Source organism: Aspergillus affinis (genome assembly GCF_023601865.1).
Source record: "Aspergillus affinis strain CMG 70 chromosome Unknown NODE_13_length_462506_cov_86_819959, whole genome shotgun sequence".
Lineage (NCBI taxonomy): Eukaryota > Fungi > Ascomycota > Eurotiomycetes > Eurotiales > Aspergillaceae > Aspergillus > Aspergillus affinis.
Genome location: NW_026515794.1, coordinates 272,996 through 287,380, shown reverse-complemented (window position 1 = coordinate 287,380; position 14,385 = coordinate 272,996). Strand labels below are relative to the sequence as shown.

Sequence of the window (14,385 nt, the reverse complement as noted above, 5' to 3'; positions counted from 1 at the left end):
ATAATTGACTGAGTAAAATATTGAATTTGACCCTAGATCTTGAGTGGGTATCTATAGAGATAATCAAATATGTGAAGTCATCTCAACAAAAGATTGTTATATGTACCATGTGCTCTAAAACTATATTCTAACTGTGTATTGACATTTTGACTCCAGCTCCAACAACTGAGATATATATGCAAGATCGATTACAGAAAGGCCTTCTGCCACCAATCACACCTCTCAGCCGAGACAGTATCCCTCATAGGCCCAACAGTCGAAATATTAAAGTTCTGAATCACATCATCTGCCTGGAATGCGGCCTCCTGATGAGGAGAGCAAAGATTTCCCGTGGTACTGAATCTCACAAAGTAAGACTGCATTATCCCGGCAAGAGTGGCATTGACGTCTGACGATGAGGTACCAGGCGCGTAAAAGGTATACGCAAGGTCATCTGCATGAAGAGCAGGGGGGACACTGAACTCGTATTTGAAGCTCGCGTTGTTGCGCCGGAAAGCCTCGCCGAGGAAATAGGCGTTACAGATGATAAGAGAATCCTGGATCGTGGATGCCACGCGACCGGTCTGATCTATGTAGCCGTGCTTGCCGCTGAAGTCATGAGGGTACAGCTCATCTGAGATAACTGATAGGGCATTGGGTGATATACTCGGGAATATGCTGGCGATGAGGCTGGTAAATTCTTTATCTGTGTGTATAGATGGGGAGGCAAACATTTTGCCTTCATTGGTGTTATGTCCTGCTATGATTGAAACGTCATGGTTGTAGTGACCCTCCTCCAGGAGGACGGGAGGATAGCCCGGGAAATTGGGTTCATCAATGACCGGACCTTGATCAAATCAGATTAATTCAATTGAGGAAAACATGGATTTTCTAAACTTACCAAAGACAAAAGTTCCATAGGGCTTTGCGTTGCCCACAATAAGAGCATTGGCAATCTGCAGTTCCTTCGTGGGCAGCTTCTTCAAATGCTCCAACGAGGACACATTGGCTCTCTGAAACACCTTTTGCAAAGTGCTTTTCTGCTGACTCGAAGGAATGTTGATGGTGAACGGGCTCTGAATGATAGCCCGCTGGAATGACGGCTGAGACGAGTCATTGCCAGAGGTGAGATGATACATGATTGAGCCGCCTCCAGCCGACTCACCCATCACAGTGACAGCATTAGGATTGCCACCAAAGAGATGAATGTATTTCCGAACCCATTGCAAGGCACACTGCTGGTCTCGGAGTCCTAGGTTACGCGTAACCTCATTGGAATCCGGGTCCGTCAGGAACCCCTGTAAATAAAATCAGTCAAAATTCCTTAAATAATCAACGGATTTGGGGGGGATCGTCAGCCTCACAAATAACCCCAAGCGATAATTAATAGAAACAAAGATCGTACCCCGACCCTCCTTTTGCGCCGTCTCAATCAGACCAGGCCCAGGGGTGTAAATGGACTTCCATCCAGTCACATATCCTCCACCATGGATCCACACGATCACCGAAGCATTTCGACTTCTTCTGGCGTTAAAAATTTGTTCTGGGACAAAGACATCCAGAAAAAGACAGTCCTCATGAGTGCTGGGATCGATCGGAGGGAGGTCTCCCGCCGTGACTGGAGGCACTCCCGTCAGATTTCCCGTCGGTTGTCCAAACATGCTGAGCCATGCTGGTTCCCCTTGCGGGCATCGAATGTTGTATGCGCCTGCAGTCTGCACAGTCCTGTTCACTGGAGGAGAGACAGGAGGCTGGAAACGACGTCCGGTTCCATATCGAACATTTGTAAAATTTAGATACCACGCTCCATTCGTCGTGCTCTAAGGATCAATCATGATAAGTAGACAAGAATGCGACATCAGGGCGCCTGGACGTACCTCAACCTCTGCTTGGTGGAGGGTGTATCCGAGATCCACCGTGGGCGATGCTCTTGCATCGACCAAAGGCGCAAGAAGCGCAAACCAGAGACCTACTCCTTTCATACTTCCAATTCCTCGAAGATATTACAGCAATTGAGGATATTGGACTCCTAGAAGTTGCCTATTTAAAACTTAAACCAGTTTGATGGCTAGCACGCAGATCCCAAAGCTCGCACTTATAGCGGAAGATGGCTAGTCTGCCCTAGCCTCCGGTGCACTCCGTACGGTGGGCCTGTGGGGGTTGACGATCGTCATAATTGCCATTATGAAACAGGCATTAACGAAACTAAGTGAAATAGCTAAAAACCCCGTATGAGGGTTTTACTTTCCCTTTGAGCCCTTCCACCTCGCCCTCAAAGTATGAGCTGCTGCCTTAGGCTTCCGATCCCTCGTAAACACCCCCTTTTTGTTCCCATCCACTCGAACAATCCCAACTGCCGTCTGAAAGTCCGCAAAATGCCAGACCTGCTCTCCAACAATCGACTCAATCCGGTCAAAGACGCGGTGGTACATTTCCAAAAAGTTCGTCTGGTACTCTTCGCTCCACGGAGTCGCGAGCGTGGAGTGTAAACCGCTGAGCGTGTCCGCTCCATACTCGGTCATGATAATCGGTTTCTCAAGTTTCCGTTCCCAACCACGCAGCTCCTTCTCCAGCGCGATCTCTGCTTCCTCCAGATCGCCGGTCTGGGTGTACCATCCGGCATACCGGTTTAGGCACAACACGTCAAACAAATCAGATATCTTATCAAGCTTGTATGTCGCGGCTATCATATTCGCGAAGACAACGGGACGACGCGCAGAATCCAATTCGTGTGCCATGTCAACCAAGGGCTCAAAGTATTCGCGGGCTCCTTCTTCCTGCGAGGCCGGTTCGTTTGCAATCGACCACATAACGACGCTGGCGTAGTTCTTGTCCCGAGCGATCAGCTCTCGAATGGCTTGCGCGTGAGCCTTCCGTGTCTGATTGCTTATCCCTTCCGGGGAGAAAGTGAGGGTTTCCGAGTTGGCGTTAGATGAAGTGCCGGCCTTGATAGATAACGACAGACCCACGGCAGGCGTTTCATCAATAACCACGATTCCATGTCGATCCGCAAACTCCATCACTTCCTCCGCGTATGGGTAATGCGAGGTACGGAACGAGTTGGCGCCGATCCAGTCCATGAGCTGGAAATCATGGACCATGTATGCTTGATCATGACCTTTGCCGCGGACGGCAGTGTCTTCGTGTCTTCCAAATCCCGTGAAGTAGAATGGCTTGTCGTTGATGAGGAATTCCCGTCCCTGGACCTTGACGGTGCGTACACCTACCGGGATGGTGTATGTGTCGAGGATTGTGTTCTCGTTAGATGAATCAACGATACTGACCACAAATTGGTACAGGTAGGCAGCACCGGGGTGCCAAAGATGGACTGACTCAATGACAGCCTCTCCTTGTGCCCCAGATGAGCTCGATACTTTGGCTCCAGTCTCATCAAGCACAGAGATCCGCACATCCCCTGTCGTCTTATCAGATATATCGACAGTATAATTCAAGATTCCACGCCCATCCTCAACGCCAGTCACGACTGTAATGTCCCGAATATATTGGTCTTTGGGTACGGAATAAAGCCACACCGATCTAGCCAGCCCTGCATAATTATAAAAGTCATGCTGGTAGGACTGCACTCGTTTTCCCAAACCCTCGGTCACCTCAATCCGCCCCGGCGGGATCGTTTGAAGCGTAAGCTCGTTGTTAACCGCAATTGTCAGACGGAACGTGCCGCCCGCAGAAACAAGGTCCGTGATATCCGCTTCAAAGGGTGTATATCCGCCTTGATGCTCCGAGACCAGGTCATCGTTGATGTAGATCTGTCCCTGGTGCGTTGCGGCTTCCGCGCGAACTAGGTATCGTTCTTGCGACCAGCCGCGTGGAACCTTGACTTGTCGCTGGTAGTAGACCCATCCTACGTGATCGTGAATCTTGCGGTCGACAAAGATATCGTTGTATGATGCCGGAACAGGGCATTCAAGGCCCCGTAGAAGTGTTGACGTCCAGGGCGAGGAGCTGCTGTTACCCTCGGCAAGGGCAAAGGACCAAAGACCATCAAGAGATATGAGTTCGCGGGTTGGTGTGTTTTGAGGTTTCATTTGAATGATTAGAGAGTCATGCTGGATTGGCTGATGGCAAAGCACCGAAAGAATGGGAAAAAGCGATAATAGTGATCCAGTTGGGTTCTTCATGGCTATGGACTGATCAGGGTAACGTCCATATTGGAGAAGCTGTTGAACTGTTGGAATATCTGGGATTTAAATGCATTCTTGAGAAGGGATACGGCTTTTGATCTGACTCTCATCGGTTATTGATTCCTCTCGCTGCAGATCTCATGAGAGGGGGAAATGCCTCACTATCAAATCAAGAGACCCCTTGAAGTCCATGCCAAGAGCTATGCATTGTTCTTTGCGGGGTCAATCTGGGGAAAGAGTGTGGGGATTGGCTTAGGCATGCGAGACTGCCTTGATGTTAAATCATTTCAAATGCCGATGGGCTTCGTACTCGTATTCCCGATGCGGTTGGTTAATCGAGAATGTTTAGTGCCTTGACGTCTAGTGGAGCCGAATTTGAGTCGTCCGAGAATCTTAAGGTCTGAAGGTGGCCCCGATGACAAAACAAGCTGCAAGAGAATTTAAATCTGTTTAGGCCACGAAGTATCCGGATACCTCTCATCGCGCATGTCAAGTCAACATGAGACTATCGCTTCTTCCTTCTACAACACTACGCCAACTAGAATGTGTCTGTCGATGAACAGGTGGCCCCATTTTCCAGACTTCATGCACGACCTGGATGCCAGTTCTCACGGCCTCGATACCATATATTTCGACTCGGCCATACCACTGCCGAAAGCGTTCTTGGTGTCGGGGGTCGAAAGCTTCCGTGGCCCCATAAAGGCCGGCCAGAAGAGCGGAGCTGCCAGGATTTTCGTTTCTGTCTTGAGCTGCTCGATCGCTTCGATGCTATCTAGAATCGCCTGGACGTACTGTCGAAGGTAATGATGGCTCATCAATCGCACACCCTGGGAAAAGAAAATGATCAGGGCATTGAGAAAGGCTCGTGTCTGATGGTAGATTATAGTGGCACTGATACCATTTTGGGACTCTTTGTCTCGATGAAGGCGCTCATGGAGCGGCCAGTCCATGATCTTCTGTTCCAGCTCGTCACATGCATTATTTAGGGCTTCTGGAAGGGACAGCGGTTCCGGATTCGAGCGATAACTATTTACCTCGTCTATGATTTCGATGGATTCTTTCAAAAGAATCAGAAGACTTTGAGGTATACCGTAGATGCATTCGTACGCTGACAGATCCGTTACCATGGGTACTGTTGACGACGGCGTCTCGTCGTATTCAATGAATAGATGCGACTTAGGAATAGCCGGCTGTGGGCCAAATGTTTTGTGGGAGCTCAATGATGGAGAAAACCGAGAAACTCCGGCCGTCGGTTTTCTCACGGAGGTACTTTCGTATATCACACGAAGATATAAATATATGCGATGGAGGGTTTGAGCCTTCCGGGAGAAGGTGGACTTTCGAGCGTTCATATGGCCAATTAGCCTTTCAGCCCCATCCAGATGAACACCACAAGTACTTGTATCGCCAAACATTACCTAGATGGAGACGGAATTGGGTTAAACCAGGGAGGATAGAATAAACCTGAGGGGCGGGGAGATTTGGCCCGACATACGTTGATAGTAACCATAGACAGCATAGTTGCCAGAAACTCCTTATACTTGGGTCTTTTATCTGCATAGAGATAGGTCTCAACGGCGAACTTGAGGAGTCCAATGGCATCACATCGGCATCGCGAAGCGACCGTGCTCCATGTCACCGCTTCGTCGTTGTGATGGCGAGCTCGATAGTCATTAGATAGATAGAACGAACTGATAGAAAGTAACGTTTTGCTCAATGCGTCGCGAATGCGTGTCGTAGTGCCCCCGAAGCTCAGTTCGCCGGCGCACTGCAACACCCTGGGCAGGTGGATCGTCTTCCAAGGACTTTTAGCATTGTCGATTACGCAAAACAGATTGACTACTCGGTTTCTGTAGTGGCTCATCAGGAGCCTTTCCTGGGAGGGAACCGCCAGGTTCTCCAGGCCATTGGCGGGAGTGGGCAATGCTTGCACCCCTTTACCGGGATGATCGTCGGTGGTATATCCGGAGAAAAAGAGCTCCCCGAGCTCCAACTGTGACGGGCACACAGAATTACCACCTTGGGCGTTTGAATGATTTAAATTGGCCTCTGGTGGCACTAAGATAACCGGGCCAGCCGAATCCTGCTGAGGTGGAAAATCCAAAGGCAGCTCATTTTCATCATATAGGGTACATAGGTTCCATGCCGCCTCTGTTTCGGGGTTATCATGAGAGGGCTCCGAGTTTATTAGTGTCGACCCCGAATCAAAGATCAAATCGTATCCGCCCTCCGGCGAAAAGGCTTTGGACAGGGAAGGGGCTGCACAGCCGGGGTCATCAGCAAGAGACAGGTAGGATGCAGTGGCAAGACTGAAGACACCAAAGTTCTGGATGCTGGCACTGACATCCTCACTGCCGTGGTTGATCACCGATTCCAGCGAATCAAGATAGCGTATAATGTCGTCTATTTGATCCAAGTCCAGCAAGGAGCGAAGAGGGTCTAAGGCACCTGCATCAGCGGGTAATCCATCTGGAGGTACCAAATGAGAGACACTTACCTGCGGGAAGAAGGCGTCGGAGAGAATGGCTCATGGAGCCCTCGGACAAGGAGTGAGAGTGGAGTCCTTGGCTACCGGTGACGGGGGTGAGCCACTGGAGGCGGGCCGAGTAACCCTCGCAGCGGAGATTCTTGTCATAGCACTGGAGACATGATGGTTTTCCTTCATCGCATTTGATTTTTCCGGGCGCGACAGGTCCAACACCCTGTAAATGTTTTGGTGCGCTTCCGAGGCCGAGTTGGCGCGGACATAAGTGATATGATCGGAACCACCGACTGTACATACAATGACCAGTTGCAGCAGGTCATACGTCAGAGTAGAGGTATTTCATGGAGAGATGAAGAGGGAAGGCAGCTCCGTGGAGGTTGAATGAAGATGAAATGGTCGGGAGGATGACGTGGAGAAGGACCGACGGCAGGTGTCGGAGTTGCTTGCCTGAGAACGGGGGAAACCCACAGCGTCGGCGTGACCTGCCGTTGTTTAAGATGACACCACCACCCTTCACGCATGAGTAATGATTCTCGGTGGCGGAGGGCTGCAATTTCATAATAGTTGCTTGCATTCTCAACCCTTTTGAAAGTAAATCATGTTCCAATTACTTTCTCCTCTCCTCTCGATCTCCGTCTTTGCTGGCATCTATCTATAGAAGACTAATAATCATCACCGTCTATTCCAACATGACTACGACCGCCATCACTCACTCTATTGAAGAGACTAACAACCCCATCTCTGCCGTTGCAGAAGCCCCCAAGCAGGCCAGTGGTGCTCAAGCAGCCCTCGCCACGGGCGGATACGAGTTTCCGGGCATTCCCAAGATCGACGACCCCTACAAGAAGCGACAATGGCAACTGGAGCACATGGCGGGGGCCTTCCGAGTCTTCGCACGAAAGGGTTTCACCGAAGGCACCAGTGGCCATATCAGCGTGCGCGATCCAGTTGACCCGTCGACCTTCTGGATCAACCCGTAAGCCTCAGTCAACGTGATCCCTAGGGGAGATGCAGGAATCGCTAACCTTGGCCTAGCATGGGAAAACACTTTGGCATGCTCAAGGCCAGCGACATGGTGCAGATCGACGAGGACGGCCAGGTTATCGGCGGTAACAAGACGGCCATCAACGCGGCCGGTTTCATGATTCACAGTGCCATCCACCGAGCGCGACCCGACGTGCACGCTGCCTGCCATACCCACTCGGCGGCGGGTAAGGCCTGGTCGACATTTGGACGGCCGCTCGATATCATCAACCAGGACACCTGCAACTTCTGGGGCACGCAGTCCGTCTACAAGGCATTTGGTGGAGTTGTCCTGGGAGCCGAGGAGGGGGTGCGAATTGCCGACGCCCTGGGTGACACTGGTCGGGTCATGGTGCTTCAGAACCATGGCCTTTTGACGACGGGCGGCACCGTGGATGAGGCCGCTTATCTGTTCACTCTGATGGAGCGTTCTTGCGAGGTTCAACTTATGGTGGAAAGCACGGGTCTTCCCAAGAATTTGATCGGAGAGAAGGAGGCGAAGTTTACGGCCCAGGTGAACGCCGATCCTGTAAGTGATCGAATACCGAAGATTTGGGTCGAGAATATGCTGACAGTACATTTAGGAAACTCTTTACACGGAATTCCAGCCAGATTTCGACTATGAAATCTGGAAATCCAAAGGAGAGCTCTGCAAGGGCGAGTGAGCATACCGAAGACAACTGACGATTCTTCTGCTTCTGCACGATGATTGAATTTATTTGATTTGTCTACCATGTTTGAATTCCTTCGATAACAATTTCAAGACTCAAACGGAGTAGAATAAACTATCTAGAAGTGCTCAGAGAAGTGGCTAGCAATGACAACGACTGGTCCCGGTCAACTGCAGCCTCACCCACCACTAGGCCCAGCCTGCGGAGGCCAATCGCATGCTTGAAAATTCTGCAAATTCTGGAACGCGGTGTGATATTCGCTGCGCGGGCCGTCATAGAGGCGCGGAAGTGTTCGCTGCTCCGAGGCATCGTAGAGCTGAATCAATGCTTGAACATCTCTTTGACTAGGAGCGCGCGCTTAACCTTGATTCTGAAAATTACACCGGTGATTTTGCGTATAGTGGGAGTAAGACTGTTTGCGTCCCGTTTCAGACCCGTTCGACTGTGATAGAGCATAAGCGAGTCCCAGTCTATCTGAGTTTCTGGCGGAATAAAAGGATGATGAGGGAAATAGGTAAGCTCTTGGATTGGAAGAAATTGAGCAACAATATCCCACCCGTGGGCTAAGGCTGCGTGTCGATTAACACAGACCCCATTCACACCCCAAATTTGCCCATTAATTAAGCCCAGGGTTTTCTGATCGAATCCTTCAATCACATCGCAATTCATCTCCAATAATGGAGCCGGGGGGTTGCCAAAAATAAGGATTTTGATGTTCATGGAATAAGCCAAGGATATGTCCGATTATGTAGGCAATTCTCTCCGCATTAGTATTTGGTTGGTAACTCCTGTCAAAAGGCTCACGTTCATCGTTAAAAAAAAACGCAAGAGGGCCTGGAAGTAATTCACTAACAGGACCCACATATTTGCCGACAGTTGATGAGAACTCGTAACGTCCAGGAACTCCATGGATAATTAGCGAATTGCGGCGGTCTCTCATGCAGTCCTCGTAAGAAAGCTCAATGAACCTAAAGCGAGATTCGGGCAACCCAACCATATACCATATACCGATACCATGGAGGAAAGGTTGAATGAATGCATTCCGCGTGGCTTCACTGTCCCAGCAGTAAAATACTGTACCACCAGGCCAGGTTGTAGTAGTTGGCGAGTCCAGATCAAATAGAGCAGTACGTTTAATTTTAGTCGAGGACTTCCACAAAGGATGACCGGCATTCGCAAAGGTGAAAAACAGCACGATCAGGCTGATAATAAAGGTCCAGTGATGATGCATCTTGACTTAGGAGTAGAGTGATTGAAAGGTAGAGAGGTAGGAAGGCAGTGAGAGGCAGTGAGAGAGGGAGAGGTAGAGAGATTCACAGTATATTCAAGCTGTGTAGACCAACTGGAAATCTCCGTTAAGAAAAACGATCCCATTTTCAGACTAATACCTACAGGAAGATTCCGACAGTTCAAGGACATCCCAATGGAGTTTCCGGGTAGATGACAGGATCCGCTTGTGTGGCTAGAGAGGGATTACTTCTCATCTCATCACCGCCGTAACTTCGGCAACGTCGCCCTGCGATGGAGCACCTCTAGTACCAACAGCGAGAGCCTTCTCGTTTTGCTGAATCAAGCGCGTCAGAGTTCGCCGTCATAACTTCAGATAATTGACGAAAGGCGGATGAGTTGCGGGCGATAGGCTATAGCGCATAGGAGCACGGCCATATGGCATATCATTTAGTCAACCTGCCAACCTCGTTGACCTTAGATCTTTGCCCGCTTCCCTCCATACCGCGAAATAACAACAGACGTGAACGCATTCCCCGAGGCAGTATGGAGACAAGCATTAATAAACCTCCATTCCTCTACTCCCAGCCGTGCGCATACAACTTTCCAATCTCCCTCGCCAGTTCGCTTTCTATGGACAGCTGATATGCATATGCCACTGATTTTGTATGCTCCGGTTGTATGCCATACGTATCCTCGATTTGAGCACCCAAATTGATCAGCACATCGGACTCTGCATCCATGAAAGCCCTGCGTTCCTTTTCGTACGAGAAAATATCGTTGCAGGCTGCAATTTGGTCACCGAGGAACCCTGTGAATCTCTTCATCCGAGGACCATGATGATCTACTCTGGAACCAATTGAGAATTTGGCTCCAGCGATCATGAACCTTGGATGTTAGTATTCTAGCAGTTACAGAGGGGGGTCTGAGACACACTCGCTAGCAAAATCTTCATATCGATACTCCATATAGTCCCTCAGACTTCTGAACTTCCAAGGACTATCACGGCCACAGAAGAGCACCAGTTGCTGCAGAACCTGCTCTTCAGATCCTCCCTCGTCTGCAAGAAAGCTCTGGCGTATCTCGGCCGCTCGCCTCTGCAGGGGAGACAAGACATTAAATCGGGTCTTTCTTGGTTCCACTAGAGCCAATAGCTCCTCCTGAATCGCGGTTTTCTTTGTCACTAAAATCAGCAAGTGTCAATTTTGTTCTATGTCTCGTACCCACCGACTCGTTCGCGACAACCTCCAAGACCTCTATTAATTCAAACATCAGTATCCATGTTACCCGGAATGTTTCCATAAACACTATCTATAATAAATATTAAGATTTTTGCCTGCGCCAGAAGCTGTATCCGGTGTGTATCTGCATCCGGGTACATATAAATGCTGAATCTACTCACTGCCTCCGCAGTACCCAGTTGAAGCTGAGTATGAGCCCAGTCCGCTATAGACTGACCATTTCCACGTCTGGCTTCCTAGAAATACCTATCTTAGGCAAATAGCCTAAGTAGTTCTTCTGAGGCCTTAGTATTAGCCTCCCAGTGCTTATTTTATCGGTAGCTGCTGAAACCTGTTGGCATAGGAAGAGCAGTCGCTTTAACATTAAGCGGGAAATTGTCTGCTGTGCCCATTCCTCGCGAAAGTATGTCATCTTTGTACATTGCTTTCATGATGTCGGGGGGGAGTCCAATATTCTGAGGCTGAAGCCACTCCACCCCGGCGGGAAAAGGGTTGTAGATGTAGTGGATAGGGCACAGCACATGTTTGTTCTCATTTTTCACAAGCTTCTCGATGCCGAATGGCTTGGTGGCTTTGTTCGTAGATGCACTCGCATTTATACTAATAGGTATGTGGTCAGCAGAGGACCCAGGTATGATCGAGGTTGTCTTACTTACCGAGTGCTATGATTTTTACCATCTAGCATTCTCATGTTGGCAATAGTTCTGGATAATATAAGCCTATTCTCCTAATTAAACTTGTAAATAGTAAAGTCAGAAGATATATCTTGAGTGACGCGAAGAGGAAGACAAGCGTGACTTGATGGTTGGATTAAATAGGCTTGACTTCACGGTGAATGGCTACCTATAGCAAGACCCATATAACTCAATGTGTCTTGTTACAGGTAAGACAATGCTGAATGACAAAATGAAAGCCGACCTGGTAACTTTAGAGCCCTGAACCCCTAATTTAGTAGACGGCTGATAGTAATGACATTCGCCTATTGGTATATCCCTTGCCTGTTAGACTCGCACGACACTCGCCTACATGTCGTGACGTCGAAAAATCAAAAATATTTATTGCTGATCCTGAAGCTTCATTAGCCTCGAACCGTAGTCCACATAGTTTCATAGAGATGAAACTTAGTTTATTTTCGCATCACAGATCTTTCACATCGTTCAAACTTCCAGGAGTAGACGATTAATACCTATTATATGTACAATTGACAAAGGCAATTGCGTATAATTTGGGCAGTCGGAAGGGCAAAGAGTCATGAATCGCCAAGTATGAAATAACATTTTAGGAAGGACCCACCTACGTGCTCGGAGCAGAATTCGACCATGCAAGGTTATCCATAAGGAAGTGTCCAACGTCACTTTAGAATTCCACCTATAAATCAAGAAATTGTTGATCCATTTTCGTGGGTGTACCGATCCATGTTGAGCCAACCATACATTATACCCCGTGCCTGGGGCAATCTGCCAGCCAAGCATTTGCCCGAGGAATGCCTCTTCTTTCTCTTCTACTACGTTCTTCTTGATCATCTCGATAGCTATTGTCTACACCTCACACATCAGTATGCTGTCCTTGGGTGTTGCTTCTCACATCGGTGGAGAATCTACGGCAGTGGAATCGTGAAATACAAGGAAATACTAATAAGAAATCGTACGGTGCCATGCATTGTATAGAATCATAGGCGTGAGGTAATGCCGACATTTAAGCTCTTGAACACCTCGGCGGCAGCTCGCTCTCCGCTACAAATAGCACCCTCCATATATCCCTTCCACTCTCCAGCCGTCTCAGTGCCTGCGAAATGCAGATTGCCCGAGCTTTCCCGCAGCGCGTCGGGGCCGAGAGTGTCCAGGACGCCGGGGGTCAAAGCAGTGCACGGACAGCCCCAGCCGGCCCACTCGTCATTCACCCACTCGTACGTGGTCATCTGCACAAATACAGAGTCGAGGTTGGAGACACCAAACAGCTTGGTCAGTTGTTGCAACAGACTCTGCTCTCGCTCCTTGGTGGATAGCGCTGCCCATGCTCGGCCGGGATCACCCGACAAGAAGCACGTCAAAACATATTTGCGATCTTCGGGGCTGCAGCTGTCGCGAACCACGCTGGCGGGACCGATAAATGATTGTGCGAGGCCGCAGAAGCCAGCCTTGACCCAGAAGGGTGAGCGGAATTCCATCATGGCCTTGGTATAGTACCCGTAGGTGGTGGACTCGATCCACGCTTGCTTCGCGGGAGGCAGTTTGGGGTAGAAGAGAATGCTCTTCATGGCCGGACTGGGCACCGTGATGATGACCTTGCGGCCGGCATAGACAGCGCCTCCCGCTTGTACCTTAACTGCCCGGTCGGCAGTTTGGATAACCGACTGAACGGGGCTCGAGAGTCGGACGGTGCCTTCCGGAAGCGAAGATGCCAGCCCCAACGAGAAAGCCTGGGTGCCCTGGCGAACGCGCAGATATTGGCCACCGTGCCTACGATCCGACCGCATCTGCAACAGACCACCCCCGGACTTGCAGTAGTTCAGGAAGTACAGAGCTGAGATATCTTTGGGATCCTGGCCCAGCATGGCGCGGGTCCAGACAGTCGCGGTAGAGAGGGCCACTTCGCTAGCTCCCCGGGAGCGCAGGTAGGCCTCGAATGTGAGAGAATCCAGGCTGGTGTCTTTCGGTCGCCATGTGTCGAGGGCCTGGCAATCAGCTTCGCACATATCCCGGATCCCTGCCAGATGTGCTTGGGTGGCTTTGTCAAACTGGTACAGATAAGGATTAGCTACTGTCCTATATGCGTCAATTGAGGGGAGAGAAAACGGTGTCACATTTGGAAGCTCTCCGTAAGCGAAAGGAGAGCAGTTGCCATCGGCGTCTTGCAAAGCCGCGTTGCCTTGAGTGTTCTGCTCAATCAGTTCCACCCCGTGTCGTTGTGCTAGGGCGTAAATCTTGCTCTGGTTGGTGTCGTTGATCCAGGCAGCACCCAAGTCGATGACTCCCTTGCCATCTGAAAGTGGCGTGCTCCACGTCTTGCCACCAACCCGATCCCGCGCCTCCAGAACAACGCATGACAGACCTGCACGCAAGACATCGTGAGCAGCCGAAAGGCCTGCAAGACCGGCTCCGATAATGATGACGTCGGTCGTCTCATTGGCCGTGGGGAGGGATGGAGGTACCGACGACTCTGGTAGGGCAATTACGGCATCGATCTCGAAAAGCCACGAGGGTACGGCAAGTCTGGGGGTGGGAATCAGGGTGATAGCCGGTCGGTGTCCGGCAAGGAATCGTTGGATGTGACGGGTATGCTTGCGGTTGGCCGCATCGTAGTTGACGATGTATAGGTTGAGTTTGACAATATTTTCAATTGAAGATCCGGCCGCGATGATGATCTTCCGCAAGTTCAGCAAAGCCAGGTGGATTTGCGACTCGTAATCGGCAGGCACTGCACCGTCCTTTGTGCTTCCGGGTTGGCCAGCGACGTGAATCAACCTGCCCGCGGGGGCAATTGTCGCGGGCGCATAGTAGGCGCTGACCGTGTTAGAAAGGTCAACGGTGTCAACGGACTTGGGCATTTTGTGGGTGGAGAAGAGTGAAGAAGGGAGCAAATCCACCGAAGTGAATGAACCATCCATGGGCTATATA

General features: G+C 50.1%; 6 protein-coding genes across 6 annotated transcripts; 1 reads left to right on the top strand and 5 right to left on the bottom strand.

Moving 5' to 3' along the window:
- Positions 1-188: 188 nt before the first annotated feature.
- KD926_001952 (putative carboxylesterase) lies at positions 189-1,961 on the bottom strand (the record flags this gene model as incomplete). The annotated part of the gene is made up of 4 exons (XM_053096895.1): positions 189-826; positions 881-1,277; positions 1,344-1,799; positions 1,857-1,961. The coding sequence occupies 4 exons, from the start codon at positions 1,959-1,961 to the stop codon at positions 189-191; spliced, it is 1,596 nt and encodes a 531-aa protein (XP_052959109.1).
- Positions 1,962-2,219: 258 nt separating this feature from the next.
- On the bottom strand, positions 2,220-4,025 carry KD926_001951 (putative Glucuronidase; the record flags this gene model as incomplete). Its single annotated transcript, XM_053096894.1, has 1 exon — positions 2,220-4,025. One exon carries the CDS (start codon positions 4,023-4,025, stop codon positions 2,220-2,222), a length of 1,806 nt encoding a protein of 601 aa, XP_052959108.1.
- Positions 4,026-4,729: 704 nt separating this feature from the next.
- KD926_001950 (fungal specific transcription factor domain-containing protein) lies at positions 4,730-7,180 on the bottom strand (the record flags this gene model as incomplete). Its single annotated transcript, XM_053096892.1, has 4 exons — positions 4,730-5,539; positions 5,617-6,560; positions 6,619-6,760; positions 6,929-7,180. 4 exons carry the CDS (start codon positions 7,178-7,180, stop codon positions 4,730-4,732), a joined length of 2,148 nt encoding a protein of 715 aa, XP_052959107.1.
- Positions 7,181-7,295: 115 nt separating this feature from the next.
- On the top strand, positions 7,296-8,294 carry KD926_001949 (class II Aldolase and Adducin N-terminal domain protein; the record flags this gene model as incomplete). The annotated part of the gene is made up of 3 exons (XM_053096891.1): positions 7,296-7,582; positions 7,642-8,158; positions 8,214-8,294. The coding sequence occupies 3 exons, from the start codon at positions 7,296-7,298 to the stop codon at positions 8,292-8,294; spliced, it is 885 nt and encodes a 294-aa protein (XP_052959106.1).
- A 1,811-nt stretch (positions 8,295-10,105) lies between these two features.
- Positions 10,106-11,459, bottom strand: KD926_001948 (terpene synthase family protein; the record flags this gene model as incomplete). Its single annotated transcript, XM_053096890.1, has 5 exons — positions 10,106-10,415; positions 10,464-10,702; positions 10,755-10,783; positions 11,100-11,368; positions 11,425-11,459. 5 exons carry the CDS (start codon positions 11,457-11,459, stop codon positions 10,106-10,108), a joined length of 882 nt encoding a protein of 293 aa, XP_052959105.1.
- A 978-nt stretch (positions 11,460-12,437) lies between these two features.
- Positions 12,438-14,315, bottom strand: KD926_001947 (putative flavin-containing amine oxidase; the record flags this gene model as incomplete). Its single annotated transcript, XM_053096889.1, has 1 exon — positions 12,438-14,315. One exon carries the CDS (start codon positions 14,313-14,315, stop codon positions 12,438-12,440), a length of 1,878 nt encoding a protein of 625 aa, XP_052959104.1.
- Positions 14,316-14,385: the final 70 nt, after the last annotated feature.